Genomic DNA, 15,561 nt, shown 5'->3' with positions numbered 1-15,561 from the left:
GTTCTGGCACCCATAACCTAGTCAGTCTTCTGACTGGACAGAAGTCCTAGGCCGGGCAGTGGAGTCCTAGGCCGGGCAGTGGTGGCACACGCCTTTAATCCAGCACTTAGGAGGCAGAGGCAGGCAGATTTCTGAGTTCGAGGCCAGCCTGGTCTACAAAGTGAGTTCCAGGACTGCCAGGACTACACAGAGGAACCCTGTCTCGAAACAACCTGCCCCCTCCCCCCCCCCAAAAAAAAAAACACCAAAAAAAAGGTCTTAATTGCTGAGTCCCTAGTGGCCCTAAGCATTGAAGTCACCCTCCTTTATTAACACACAGGACAAGGCTAAAAACACTGAAGACAGGATCAGAACAAGGTTAAAACTCTACTCCTTTGGTTTTCCCACCAGCCAGGCCACATTTCTTCATTGGCCTTCTCTTTCACTTTGCCAGCAGGGTTGTTGTTGGACACGTGAAGTTATTTAATAATGGTTGATCTTGGGCGCCTTTTGGAAAGGAAAAATGTTTAAATTTAAGAAATTCCTTGCTGATAATAGCGATTTTTTTGAGGGTGGTGGTGGGGTTAGAGAAAGGGTTTCTCTGTGTAGCCCTGGCTGCTCTGGAACCTGCTCTGTAGACCAGGCTGGCCATAAACTCCAAGATCCACCTGCTTCTGCCTCCCAAGTGCTGGGATTAAAGGGGTGGTGTCGTCACACATAACCAGTTTATATCTACCATTTTTACTTTTAGCACAGGAAATTGAAGCTTCCTCCATCGAGAACCCACCAAGCCCCCACCTCTTATGTCAAATTGAACGGTGCTCTAGACTGCATTATGCATAGAGGGCAAATATAAAGAGCTCTTGTAGATTCCCTCAGCAGCTGACTGAGGGAGAAGTTCCCGTCTCATGAGGGCCTCTCAGCTCCACTGAAGAAGCATGAATGAATCTTTGTATCAGGGGTGATCCACAGGGAGTGTTAGTGCTGCTCGCGATTTTGCTGGCATCTCTATACTCTTCGTGTGTGGCAGCCTAAGACCGCAAGCAGAAGAACTTGCCAGAACTTTGCCAGCATTAACTCAGCGCTTCTCAACTTCCTAAGGTTGCGACCCTTCAACATAGCGTCTCATGTTGTGATGCCCTGCTACCATAATTATTCCATTGCTACTTCATAACTGTAATTTTTTTGCTGCTGTTATGAGTTGTAAGGTAAACTATCTGATATGCGACCCCCAAGAGTCACGACCCACAGGCTGAGAACCGCTGCCTTGGCCAGCCTTGAGGGAGGGATGGCGTTGTTTCCTCGGTCAGGAAAAAAAAAGGAAAACTCATCGCAGGATTAAGACTCTGTAATCTCAACAGATCTGAAATAAAGAATGAGCATCCGTTTTCTAGTTATATTCAGAAGGACGGCTTAGTCAACCACTTTGCACTTCCAAAATGCCTTCCCTCTCTTCAGAGTGTCTCTCAGAGCACATGGACCTTCCTCATTGGTCAGATTTTCTGTCAGTACCACCAACAATTGCTATTGGTCCATTTTGAAGATTCTCCCGCCTTCTTTTACCTAATTGGTTTATTCGAAAAGGCGGTCTTTTGTTCGAATAAAAGACGATCTACGATTGGTTACTGCAAACAGAGCCAATGAGAGCGAGTCGGTGATTGGTTCCTCTGATTTGGGCGGGCTAGATAAAGGTTCAAATGAAACTAGGGAAGCTCTCCTAACCGACAAGCGTCTGTGAGGGGAGCGTCCAGGTCCCGCGTCGCGCGTCGCGGGTCGCCTAGCGTTTCCCGCTGGTTTTGTCGCTTTCCGGATTCTCGAGCCTCTTCAGGACCGTCACCATGGAGTTGTCACCGCTGCAGGTACAGCTCGCGGATGGGGCCGGGTAGTAGAGCCTTTACGTGGCCTCTGCGTTCATGGCTGACGGCGAGAGTTGAGGTTCCAGGGCCGAGCGCTGGCCGGCGACCGGCTGGATCCGGTCAGCCCCATCTTCTGGGCCTTGAGGGGTCGTGGACTGGGTGAAGCTCTTTCCGAAATGATATCTATAATCTAATCTGGGTTCTTGAGTGTTGTGTTTTTATTGTTTGTGGGAGCAGGTTCAACTAGTCCTGCGATCGGTCTGTAGTCTAATGGCTTCTGTGTGACTTCCAGCCGGCTTATACTCGAATTCAGTGGCCCTCTTCCCTTCCCTGGGTGATTTGAATAACTCATCACGGAAGGTGCAGAGCATGGCAGTTCCCATTGAGGAGCTGGCCGACCGAGTGGCTCAAAAAAAGTCCAGTTTCGGGATGTGAATGTAGCCAAGGGTTTGCATTGCTAGCATCCCAACTGCTACGGGTGGATACCATCTGTAATCGGCACGAGCCTATGTCGGCACTCACTAAATATTTTCCCATTAGATGGAAGAAGTTGAGTGTAGTTTATCGATGACATAAAAAATATTACTCAAGGCAGAAATGTCCATACTTGCAGAACTAAAATACCTATTTAAACGGGCATCTGTAGCCAGACCTAGTGGGGCAGGCCTGAAATGGCAGCTGCTCCAGAGACTGAGGCAAGAGGATGCCTTAAGCTATTTAATGGGACTCTCAAAAACAGCAACAGGGGGTGAAAAAAATGGTCTGGGAATTTTGCTCAGTGGTCAGAGCATTTGCCTAGCATGTGCATGCAAGGGGGGGTGGGGGGACCTTGGGTTCCATCCCCAGCATCACGAATACTCAAACCACAGAACCTAATCACAAGGATTTTAATTGACTTGTTCGTTCAAAACTATGTAAACTCTACCAGTACCTACAAGCAGGGGATAGATGGTGATAGAGTGTATGGACTTTATCATTGTTGCAGATATTTTGTTGACCACTTCTGATAAACTTGTGGCTAAAATTAAGTTTATTTTTAATTCCCCTAATGGCTAGCCTGTAAATGAAAATATGCTAATGAACAAAAAGAAGAATGAAGATGGCAAGAAAAGATTGTCTATTGAAAGAATCTATCAGAAAAAAACACAACTGGAACATATACTGCTCCGCCCAGATACCTACATTGGCTCTGTGGAGTTAGTGACCCAGGTAAAACCAAACTAGCAAAGTGCGCTTGCTTTATTGTCATGGCATACTTTGTCAGGATTTTTTTTTTTTTTTTTACTTATTTACTGTCATTGGAACTGATCCATCATTCATGTATATACTGCAGGCGTGTGTGTGTGTGTGTGTGTGTGTATGTGTGTGTGTGTGTGTGTGTGTTTCAACATTCTAGAAGACCACTCCTGGTTGTGTTGGTGCACGCCTTTGATCCCAACACTCAGGAGTCAGAGGCAGGTGGATCTCTGAGGCCAGCCTGGTCTGTGTAGCCAGTTTCTGGCCAGTCAGTGCTACATAGTGAGACACTGTCTCAAAAAAGAAAAGGCTAAGAGTGTTAATGACAAAACAATAAATAGATAGATAGAGAGATAAAAATAACTTTCTTTGCCTTTTCTAGCAAATGTGGGTTTACGATGAAGATGTTGGCATTAACTACAGGGAAGTCACTTTTGTTCCTGGTTTGTATAAAATCTTTGATGAGATTCTAGGTAAGTAAATATTTTGATATAAAGATCTACTGGTTAAGTCCTAGGTATCATTCATAGCAAACCTTCTGTAGACATAGCTGCTGTCATTTCAAGTAGTTAGTGGTCAGAAGTGAGACAGTCGGGCTGCACGCGGCAGCTCACACCTTTAATCCCTGCACAGGTGGGTAAATGTCTGGATTGAAAGTCGGCTTGATCTACATAATGAGTTCTGGGGCAGTTAGACCCTACCTCAAAAAGAAAAAAGAAAAAGAAAGAAGCAGTCCAATAAAGTCCAGAAAATTCACTTTTTCTCTGGAAATAGTACTGTGAACAGAAGTTGCTATAATAAGCCAGCAAGGTGTTAATTCCAATGCTGAGGAGATAGATGCAGGAAGATCAAGAGCTCAAGGTTGTTCTTTGCCATGTAGCAAGTTCAAAGTCAGCATGAAATGCTTGTGGTTCTGTCTCAATAAAGACTGCTGTAAACTAAGGCCTTGTTAATGGCATTTTTTTTTTGTTACTTGTGAATCTAATGTGTTTTAAAGCACTTTAATGTCTTCTAAGTGTATATTTTATTTTCTTACAGTTAATGCTGCTGATAACAAACAAAGGGACCCAAAAATGTCTTGTATTAGAGTCACAATTGATCCGTAAGTGGAAGCTGTTTGCTGAAGCTCATATTTATTGTTGTACTTGCTTTGATTACTAGTGAAGATAGCTTCTTTTAAATTAAGGTTTCCTGCTGGTCATGGTAGCACACACTTTTAATTTCAGCAGTTTTGGGAGGAAGAGAGGCAGGCTGATCTCCTGAGTTCAAGGCCAGCTTGCTCTGTAAAGCTAAGTCCAGGGAAGCCAGGGTTATATAAGGAAACCTTGTCTCAAAAAAAAAGTGAAGTTTGAATTAGTGCAGAAAGACTGGAGTCTAAAATGAGTAGCCTGTGGGTACCCAACAATTACACCTAGTATTGTTTCTTTTCCTTTGATGACTTACTTATTTATTTGCTCGTTTGTTTGTTAGTTGGCAGACAGGGTCTCACTGTGTAGCTCTAGCTAATGTAGAACTTGCTATGTAGCTTGAGAATGCCGGCCAAACTCAGGAATCTGCATACCTCTGCTATGGTTAAAAGTCAGCACTACCACACCTAATCAAGTTTTCTAGTTGGGTCTGGTGGTATAGGCCTGTAATCCTAACTGCTTGGGTTGAGGCAGGAATATGACAAGCTGAGAGCCAGCCTGAGCAATGTACTGAGACCATGTCCCAAAATAAAAGTTTTATATTAAAAAAAGGACTGAGAGGTCTGGAGAGGTGGCTCAGCAGTTAAGAGCACTGGCTGCTCTTCCAGAGGTCCTGAGTTCAAGCCCCAGCAACCACATAGTGGCTGATGATCCCAAATAAGATCTGGTGCCCTCTTCTGGTCTGCAGGCAAACATGGATGCAAAATACTATACATACATACATACATGTTTTTGTTTTTTTTAAAAAGGTCTGGAGAGATGGCTCTTCAGTTAAGAGCACTGACTCCTCTTCCATAGGTCCTGAGTTCAAATCCCAGCAACCACATGGTGGCTCACAACCACCCGTAATGAGATCAGATGCCCTCCTCTGGTGTGTCTGAAAACAGCTACAATGTACTTCATATAATAAATAAATAAATAATTAATTCTTTTTTAAAAAATTTTTTATTCATTTATTTATTTATTTATATGTGTACACCATAGCTGTCTTCAGACACTCCAGAAGAGGGCATCAGATTTTTGTTACAGATGGTTGTGAGCCACCATGTGGTTGCTGGGAAATGAACTCAGGACATTTAGAAGAGCAGTTGGCACTCTTAACCGCTGAGCCATTTCACCAGCCCTAAAAATTTTTTTAAAAAACTGAGAATGTAGCTTGGTGGTAGTATATGTGCAGTCCAGACACAGGACTACAAAAACACGAAACTTAGCAGATGTGGTGAGTGGCATACACACTTCATTCCATCAGGCAGAGGCAGATAGATCTTTGTGAGTTCCAGGCCAATTAGAATTATGTGGTGAGACCCTGTCTCTCAAAACAAGGCAAATTTACATATTTGCTCTGAACCATTTCAAAATAATTTGTAGACATGACACTTGATCATGCAGTCATGGTTGATAAAGTGCAGGACGTCAGCCAGCATTTGCAGTAATGTTCTGGTCATCAGAAAGATGTTATTTCTTTTTTGATGATGCTATTGGGAGGGGTTGGTTGTTCGAGACAGCGTTTCTCTGGCTGTCCTGGAACTCACTCTAAACCAGTCTGGCCTTGAACTTAGAGATCTTCCTGCCTCTGCCTCCCAAGTGCTGGAATTAAAGGCGTGCGCCGCCACTGCTAGTGAAACAGCAAGCCAGCAGCCAGTAGTAGAGAGTAATTTGGTATTTCTGGTTTTAAATGTTAGTGTTCCTTTGTGGGTAGCAGGATGCCTGGTTCACATTTTTTATTACCTTGATCAGTGCTGATGCAGACTGTTTAAGGCTCCTGTAGGGTGTATGTAATTGATGAATGCACATACAGACTTGAAAACAATCTTTTCAAGAATGCTGACCTAGTTTCAACTGATAGTTTTTGTTTTGTTTTGTTTTTGTTTCTTACAGATAATATTAAACCAGTATTATTTGTATTCTGAGAATTAACCCAAAATAACTAAGTCCTAGTAACTGGGCTGAGCACATGAATCAGTTTAGAGAACTTGGTGTTCTTGTACAGGCACCTGAGTGTGGCTGCCAGCATCCACATTGGGATTGGGGAGTCCAATGCCTCTAAGCTATGTGGGCACTTGTACTCATGTGCAAATAGGTACATACACCTATTAAAAATAAAAAAAGTCTGAGTAACTTTAACATTTCGTTAGTAAGCAGGAAAGTTTGTTTATTATGGGGAATATTTTTCCTTTTTATGGCTTTTCCGTGTGCTTTATTGAATGGAAACACTAAAGGAAGTAAAAGCATACAGGTGATTGATCTTCTTGGTATTATTTCCTGATTTTTGTCCTTTCTGGTAGTATAATTTTCTTTTTTGTTTTTGTTTTGTTTTTTGGTTTTTCGAGACAGGGTTTCTCTGTATCCTTGGCCGTCCTGGAACTCACTTTGCAGACCAGGCTGGCCTTGAACTCAGAAATCCACCTGCCTCTGCCTCCCAAATGCTGGGATTAAAGGCGTGCACCACCACGCCCAGCTTTTTCTAATATTTTTAAATTTCATGTTTTGTTCAGCGTTATCAGTGTCTACCCAGGTGTTAGAAAAGGGTTTCTGTTCCCAACGCTGCATGGTGGAAAAGACTGATCTAGCTAGCTTCAGAGGGAGTAACGGTGAAAGACTCTTGTAGATTTATGTAGTTTATTTTAATTATTAAGCATTAACTTAACATTTGTTGTATAATGCAACTTTGTATCTTTTCTCAGAGAAAATAATGTAATTAGCATCTGGAATAATGGGAAAGGAATCCCTGTTGTTGAACACAAAGTTGAGAAAATATATGTCCCAGCTCTCATATTTGGACAACTCCTGACCTCCAGTAACTATGACGACGATGAGAAGAAAGTGACAGGTAGAGGACTGGGAGAAAGGAATACTTGTGGTTCAGGGAAAAAAAAAAAAACCACATCCTTTAAGCTGGGCGTGGTGGCGCAAGCCTTTAATCCCAGCACTTACTTGGAAGGCAGATGCAGGCAGATTTCTGAGTTTGCGAGGCCAGCCTGGTCTACACAGTGAGTTCCAGGACAGCCAGGGTTACACAGAGAAACCCTGTCTCAGAAAACCAAAAAAAAAAAAAAACAAAATCCTTTAACTCACTATCTGAGGTGTAAGGATTCCAGATGGGATTAGTGGGCTAGAGAGATGGCTCAGTGATTAAGAGAATTGGCTCCACCCCAAGAGGACTCTGGTTCAACTGTGAGCATCTTAGACTTGTAACTACATCTGATGTCTTCTTCTAACCTCTGTGGGACCAGGCATGCATATGGTACACTAACATACATACAGACAAAACAATTAAAGTTTAATACAGATCTTAATATAGGGATAAGCTAAATATAGTGACCAGGAGGCAAAGGTTCACTGTGTAGCTCTAGCTGGCCTAGAATTCTACTATGTAGATTAGGCTGCTCTTGGTTTCAACACAGCCAGAGCTACACAAAGAAACCCTGTCTTGAAAAACCTAAGGAAAAAGACAAGTATCTTAGGGTTTTACTGCTGTAAACAGACAGCATGACCAAGACAACTCTTACAAGGACGCCATTTAATTGGGGCTGGCTTACAGGATCAAAGGTTCTGTCCATTATCATCAAGGTGGGAGCATGGCAGCATCCAGGCAGGCATGGTAAAGGAAGAGCTAAGAGTTCTGCTTCTTCATCTGAAGGCTGCTAGCAGAATACTGACTTCCAGGCAGTTAGGATGAGGGTCTTAAAGCCCACACCCACAGTGACACATACCCCAACAAGGCCATACCTCCTAATAGTGCCCTTCCCTGGGCCAAGCATTTATAAACCATCACAAGGAGATAGACAGGAGGAAATCTATCACAGAGATGTTCCTGCCTGTCTCCCAACTGCTAAGATTAAAGGTGTGCACCACCACTCTCAACAAAGGGAAGAACTTTCTTTTTTAAAAAAAAAAACTTATGTATGTGGGGTCGAGACCAGACAAGGGCTACATAATGAGACTGACTCAAAATGAGAAAGAAGGCTGGGTGTGATGATATACACCTTTAGTCACTTTAAGCACTTGTGAGGCAGAGGCAGGTGGCACCATGAAAAGCCAACCTGGTCTATAGAGCAAGTCTTAAGACAGCCAGGACTGACTATATAGAGGAAACCCTGTCTCAAAAACAAAAGGAAAAAGGAGAGAAAGGAGAAAATTGATTAGTAAATAAAGTAAACTATATTTAATAGCTTTGCCAGAAATAAAGAAAGTTGAAGAACTTGGAGAAATGACTCTGCAGTTAGCATTTGCCAGAGTCAATCCCCAGTACCAAGATGCTGCTTCACAACTATGTGTGACTCCAGTCCTAGCCGATCAGACACCCTTTCTGCGGTCTGCATATGCAGGCAACACACACACACACCTCAAAATATTAAAGCTGTGTTAGCTCAGGAACTACAGCTCAGTAGTAGATTGCTGCCTGCCATGAGCAAAGTCGTGTTCCCATTCTACTATTCAAAAAGAAAATAAACATAAGGAAAAAAATTTAAATGGTCATTACCAAGGCTTTTAGAATGCAGTTTCTCATTTGCTGTGGACATGACCATAAAGAAAAATTCCAATGAGGTTTTTCATATGCTACTTGACTAGCAGTTAACCTGTTGGGAACACGTGTTGATGAACAGCACATCTTTACCCAGTTACTAATGATACATGGATGGTTCTAGAATGCTCATCTGATTCCTCCCATGTTCTTATGCAGGGCTGGATGACATTTGAGAACGGTAACCTGGATGGACAGCAAAGGAATCAAATCCCTTAAATAAGAATTTATTTGACTTAATTTATAAAAATAAATAATTATATATAGTTAAAAAAAAAGAACCTTTTATATAGTTTGTATGAAGTCAGCATGTATTTTGGGTCTGGAGTTTCTAGTGTTTTATTTCAATTTGTACTTGGTTGAATGAGGCTAGCTCCTGCTCTTCCTTCCTCTTGCTTTGTTTTCTCTTCTCTTTGCTGTTTCACCCCAGCTAACTGCCTGTGTAACCTGTAAGAGAGATTTGTGGAATTAGGCTGGTGCATGTAGCAAAATAATAAAAGCAAGTGAATGAAAAAAAAAGAAAAAAATTTAGTTGAGTAATAGTAAAATAGTGTTATATATTTATTTGCCCAGGTGGTCGAAATGGCTATGGAGCTAAACTGTGTAACATATTCAGCACCAAATTTACTGTGGAAACAGCCAGTAGAGAGTACAAGAAAATGTTCAAACAGGTAAAGTAAAGCTTGTGGTTTGCTAAACTGTAGAATCGTCATTTATAATATCATTAATGTTTGGCTAAATTGAACAATTTTTAAGCTACATAAAATTATTTTCTGATACCTACATACTTACATTATTTTCCTCTAGTTTGTTTGTGAAATGAATTGTCTTTTCATCTTTCCTGTTCTTTACTGCCATAGACGTGGATGGATAACATGGGGAGAGCTGGTGACATGGAACTCAAGCCCTTTAGTGGAGAAGATTATACATGTATCACCTTCCAGCCTGACTTATCTAAGTTTAAAATGCAAAGCCTGGACAAAGATATTGTTGCACTGATGGTCAGAAGAGCATATGATATCGCTGGCTCCACTAAAGATGTCAAAGTCTTTCTTAATGGAAATAGTCTGCCAGTGAGTATTTTTCTGGGAATATGGGCTGCAAAGGAATTCATGATCATCACTGTCAACTGCACAATTTGTTTTCCACCCACATTTTTCTTATTCCCAGATAAGGTGGGGAAAAAAAAAGACTATCTCATTTTAATCTTAGTGAAGGGAATCTGTTTTGTTTTTTAGATAGGCTGTCACTGTATAGCTCTGGTTAACCTACAATTCCACTATGTAGACCAGGCTAGCCTTTTTTCTTTTTTTTCTAGACAGGGTTTCTCTGTGTAGTCCTGGCTGTCCTGGAACTCCCTCTGTAGACCAGGCTGGCCTCAAACTCAGAGATTCGCCTGCCTCTGTCTCCCGAGTGCTGGGATTAAAGGTGTGCGCTACCACTTCCCAGCATGAGACTTTTTTATAAATTTATTTGTGTGTACATGTGATAGCACATACTACATGCCATAGCAAGTGTGTGGAGGTCGGGACAGTTTTGTACACATCAGTCCTCTACCATGTGGGTCCCAGGGATTGAACCTGACCACCTGAGTTCCAGTCTCTGGAACATATATTGGTAGGAATGACTGAATCCTGAAATTTCCTCACCTCTGTGCATACCATGGCACATGCGTACCCTCTTTTCTTCTCCCTGCGTTCCCTCTTTCACATACACAGAAGCTAAAGTTAAAAAAAAAAGATTGCAACCTCATTCTCTTTATTTTATATGTGTGAATATAAACTCAAAATTGACTTGCACATATGTATGTGCATTCCATGAGAATGCCCGGGAAGGTCAGAAGAAGTCATCAGATTCCTAGTTGTAGTCTTCTGTATGGGTGAGGACACCTAAATGCTGGTCCTATTCAAGACTAACAAGTACTTTTTAAACCATCTCTTCAGTCACCTCACAGTTGATTATTGGTCTTATTTTCCATTGTTTGTTTGCTTAAGTTTCCCATTAATTTATTTTAACACTCCCTTCTTTAATTTCTGTACAGGTGAAAGGATTCCGCAGTTACGTGGATTTGTATTTGAAGGATAAGGTAGATGAAACTGGGAATTCACTGAAGGTGATACATGAACAGGTCAATCCCCGGTGGGAAGTGTGCTTAACAATGAGCGAGAGAGGCTTCCAGCAGATTAGCTTCGTCAACAGCATTGCGACTTCTAAGGTAAATCTTAAGAAATCTTACTAGTTTTCTTTTACTATATAGTATAAAATGGTTTAGACCTTTGTCTAAATTATGTTATGATCTTTTTTTCTTTAGGGCGGCAGACATGTCGATTATGTAGCTGATCAGATTGTGAGCAAACTCGTTGATGTGGTGAAAAAGAAGAACAAGGGCGGGGTTGCAGTGAAGGCTCATCAGGTGTGTACCTATCAACTTTCCCTTTTCTAAACGTGGGAAGGTGAAAGGGGCTGCATGTAGCTTAGTATAGGAACTTGCTTCACATACACAAGGACATAAAAGATATTTCCGTGACTATCTCGTCTTTTATTACAGGTGAAAAATCACATGTGGATTTTTGTAAATGCCTTAATTGAAAACCCAACCTTTGACTCTCAAACAAAAGAAAACATGACTTTACAAGCCAAGAGCTTTGGATCAACATGTCAATTAAGTGAAAAGTTCATCAAAGCTGTGAGTACTTACTTACATGGAAATTAAAATAGAAATGTCTTGTCTTTCATTATCCTCTGCCCTATAGAAGCAAAGATTGCCTGCTGAAGTATACTTCTTCAGAACTTCTGTCTTATTTTGTTATTGCTGTGAAGAGACACCATGACCACATTAACTTTTTCTCCAAAAAAGCCATGGTCAGGCCTGTCACAGGAATTTCGTGCTCCTGGTACCAACTTGTTAGGTTTCTGGTGCTCAGACAAAACACCATGACCAAAAAGCAAGTTGGGGAGGAAAGGGTTAATTCAGCTCACACTTCCAGGTCATAGTCAGATCTCAGGGTCCAGCTTCATAGCCCATACTGCACTCTAACTCAAAGCTCTCCTACCTTGGACCACACTATGCCTGTGCCTGATCTGACAGGTTCACCAATCTTACCCAGCTTGCCTGCAGTCCCCCAAAACACAAATTAAACTAGTTATCCAACACTCATTCTCTTCAAGGAACCCTACTCCCCATCAAACAAAACTGATAGTTTATGAGAGCACTGTCTCCTTTTCTAAAGGTCCTAAGTTCAATTCCCAGCAACCACATGGTGGCTCACAACCATCTGTTACGGGGCCCAATGACCTCTTCTAGTATGTCTGAAGACAGCGACAGTGTACTCAAATATATAAAATAAATTTTTAAAAAAAGTCTTACTCTAGATTTTTAGTCTGCAGAGATGGCTCAGCAGTTAAGAGCACTGACTGCTCTTCTAGCAGTCCTGAGTTCAATTCCCAGCAACCACATGGTGGCTCACAGCTATCTGTATGATGCCCTTTTCTGGTGTGTCTGAAAACAGTGACAATGTACTCACATATGTAGAATAAATCTGTTAAAAAAAAAAAAAAAGCACTGATAAAAACGTAAGCGCTTCTTCCTCTTTGTTTCCTTCCCTCCATTCTAGCCAGGAAGGAGCATCTGTGCCTTGTCTCTAGCGTCCCACTATTAACCTCTTCTTCCGATACTGGAGCAGCTCCTTAACCTTCCTGTTGCTACAGTCTTCCCCCACGAGGCTCGTGAATGACATTTCTGGTTTTATCCTTGAAATGCTTCAATGTCTTCCACTCAGGAAAAATCCAACTTCCTTGCTTATTGAAAGTCTTTACATTCTTCTTTCTTTCAGCTAAATTAGTTCCAGTATAATATTGAACTTACTTTATTACTACATAGCAAACTTCTTAATCATAACTCATCACAATTGTGATTTCTTAGTATTTTTTTATTGTTTTGTTCCCCGCCCACCCAGGCAGGGCTTCTCTGTCTAGCCTTGGCTGTTCTGGAACTTGCTCTATAGGCCAGAGGCTGGCCTTGTAAGCACAGAAGTCTTCCAGCCTCTGCCTCCCAGGAGCTGGGGTTAAAGGCGTGCAGCACTTGTAGTTTCTTATCTTCCATGTTATACCTTCAAATACATGAAGACACATACATGGATTGTTTGCTTCTCTGTTTTCATGTGCATGTAGTTTGCATATGTGTGTACATGTGTTGTTTCTTTAGGCACATACATGTGTGTGAGAGATGTGCATGGATGTGGGCACCTGGGACTTGGGACTTATTCTGGACCACTCTTCCACATAATTCATGAGGCAGGGTCTCTCAGTCAAACTTCGAGCTGGCCAATGTGGCTAGTGTCACAGTTGGCACTGGAGATCGACTATCTCCTTTCCCAAGGCTGGTATCAGAGGTAGACTGCCATAGCTCTCTGGTATTTACTTGGGTTCTATACAGTAAAGCCTTATACTTATATCCACAAGCTATCTCCTTTGTCCTAATTTAACCACTGTATCACCAACAAGTAGCTCAGTGCCAGACACAGCATAAGGTTATTGGAAATATTGAGTGAGCCGAGAGGAACCAGTTTCCTTACGGTAACAGCTAAAATGGAAAGAGCCAGGGCTACTTATATCACACACACCACACCCAGTCTAGAAATGCTGCAGTTTTTTGAGTTTTGTTTTGCTTTGTGGTTTGGTTGTTTTTGAAATATGATATTTATTGTATATGAGTACACTATCACTGTCTTCAGACACACCAGAAGAGGGCATCAGATCTCATTACAGATGGTTGTGAGCCACGATGTGGTTGCTGGGAATTTTAAACTCAGGACTGCTGGAAAAGCAGTCAGTGCTCTTAACTGCTGAGCCATCTTCAGCCCCCTTTTAGGTATCTTGTTTTCCTGTGAACTTATGTATTCTGTATTTGACTGAATTCATGTGAATGTTTCTGTTTTGAAGGCAATTGGTTGTGGTATTGTGGAAAGCATACTAAACTGGGTGAAGTTCAAGGCTCAAATCCAACTGAACAAGAAGTGTTCAGCTGTAAAACATACCAAAATCAAGGGAATCCCCAAACTTGATGATGCCAACGATGCAGGTACGCACTTAACATTGTTTTCAATAACAACAGCATACCATGGATGTTTTCTCTTTACACCTACAATGTTGGACAGAATAGTTTCCTTTTTAAAAAAACCAACTAAACAATTTCTAATTGAATATTTTGGTTACTTTAAATTTGTGGCATTTTAAGTAATATTGAGAAGACTTTATAGAGAATACAGTGATCTACCTAACAGGTATTTATAATATATTAAATGAATATCCACAGCAGCATAAATATTATGAGGCATTAGTTTAAGACATTAAGATGTTAGGCCTGAGGGTGGTGGAAGTGCACGCCTTTAATCCTGACACTTGGGAGACAGAGGCAGGTAGATTTCTGAGTTCAAGGCCAGCCTGGTCTACAGAATGAGTTCCAGGACAGCCAGGGCTACACAGAGAAACCCTGTCTCGGGGGTAATGAGGTTACAATACTCCATTATTTGTATGGGGATGTATTCCTAAAGCCTCGGTGAATTCCAGAAACTATGGATAATACCAACCCCTATTGTACCATGTTTTTCTTATACTTATGATAAAAGCACAGTGATTGCAGCTGATAGAACAGTTAAAGCAATGTGCACTATAATAACTGTGAGTCTTTCTGTACTATGAAGATTCTGGGAAATGCTATATCATGAGAAAGATTAAGTTCATACATGGTTTATATGCTTTTCTCCCCAGCACAGCCAGGCAGTTCTCTGTGTTCAAGGCCAGCCACAGCTACATAATGAGATGAATAACATAAGCGTTGTGACGTTATATTTATTTACTACATTAATGATTACTTGAATTTGCATTCAAGTACTGTGGTGCCACGATAAATGATTGGATGTGGATCCTCTGCCAAGATAATTTGTTATATACTATTGTGCTTTATTATAGTTTTTTGACAGTGTTTAAATGATTATGTTTCAAATTGAGTCAAATGTGCTAAAATTAATTATTTTAGGGAGCCGAAACTCTACTGAATGCACACTTATCCTGACTGAGGGAGACTCAGCAAAAACTCTAGCCGTTTCAGGCCTTGGAGTGGTTGGAAGAGACAAATATGGGGTGTTCCCTCTTAGAGGAAAGATACTCAATGTGCGAGAAGCCTCTCATAAACAGGTAAGTGATGACACTGTTCTGAGCATCTGAATCTAGAGCACACCGAGAGTGTAACTCAGGGGTGCAGCACTTGTCTGGATGCATGAGGCCTTGTGACTAATCCATAGCACTACAAAAGTGCTGGTAGAGGGAACAGAATTTAAAGCTAGTTTGTAGTGCAGGCTCCGTACTTCTTTATTCCCTCACTCACTGGCATCTTAGCAGACCTGATTTATTAAAGTGTAAAGTAATGATTCAAAATACTGAGACATAAACACTCAAGGAAAACATGGTTATATCTCTTTATTCCTTTCACACGTGTTTCAGATCATGGAAAATGCTGAAATTAACAATATCATCAAGATTGTGGGTCTCCAGTACAAGAAAAACTATGAAGATGAAGATTCATTGAAAACTCTTCGTTATGGGAAGATCATGATTATGACAGATCAGGTCAGATTGTCAGATTTTTAAACTGGTGTCAAATGTGTGGGCTTAGCTATGCACCTCCCACGGCCCACAGAGCAGCGGGAACTACAAGCAGGTCTTACTATTACACTAGTTCCCTGCCGTGGAAAGATATCACTAGAAGCTTTGCCTGTTA

General features: G+C 41.4%; 1 protein-coding gene and 1 non-coding gene across 5 annotated transcripts in view; both read left to right on the top strand.

The window, feature by feature from the left end:
• The first annotated feature begins 1,684 nt into the window (after positions 1–1,684).
• Positions 1,685–15,561, top strand: part of Top2a (topoisomerase (DNA) II alpha) — a 31,253-nt gene continuing 17,376 nt past the window's right edge. For 3 of the 4 annotated variants that reach the window (XM_006533155.3, XM_006533154.3, XM_006533153.3), the window contains exons 1-13: positions 1,685–1,838; positions 2,892–3,044; positions 3,454–3,544; positions 4,110–4,173; positions 6,943–7,088; positions 9,357–9,454; positions 9,644–9,856; positions 10,825–10,998; positions 11,095–11,196; positions 11,332–11,469; positions 13,725–13,863; positions 14,821–14,978; positions 15,285–15,410. In XM_006533155.3, coding sequence (XP_006533218.1) covers positions 1,818–1,838; positions 2,892–3,044; positions 3,454–3,544; positions 4,110–4,173; positions 6,943–7,088; positions 9,357–9,454; positions 9,644–9,856; positions 10,825–10,998; positions 11,095–11,196; positions 11,332–11,469; positions 13,725–13,863; positions 14,821–14,978; positions 15,285–15,410 — 1,623 coding nt within the window. In that variant the 5' untranslated portion in view covers positions 1,685–1,817. The remainder of the gene's footprint in view (positions 1,839–2,891; positions 3,045–3,453; positions 3,545–4,109; positions 4,174–6,942; positions 7,089–9,356; positions 9,455–9,643; positions 9,857–10,824; positions 10,999–11,094; positions 11,197–11,331; positions 11,470–13,724; positions 13,864–14,820; positions 14,979–15,284; positions 15,411–15,561) is intronic. The other variant, NM_011623.2, reaches the window with a different exon arrangement.
• LOC115487886 lies at positions 8,732–8,853 on the top strand. The gene has a single exon (XR_003949914.1). It is a non-coding gene; the product is annotated as a small nucleolar RNA SNORA32 (small nucleolar RNA).

The sequence above is a fragment of the Mus musculus genome, chromosome 11 (genome assembly GCF_000001635.26).
Source record: "Mus musculus strain C57BL/6J chromosome 11, GRCm38.p6 C57BL/6J".
NCBI lineage: Eukaryota > Metazoa > Chordata > Mammalia > Rodentia > Muridae > Mus > Mus musculus.
The sequence above is the reverse complement of the archived record's forward strand: the minus strand, read 5'-3'. Positions and strand labels throughout refer to the sequence as shown.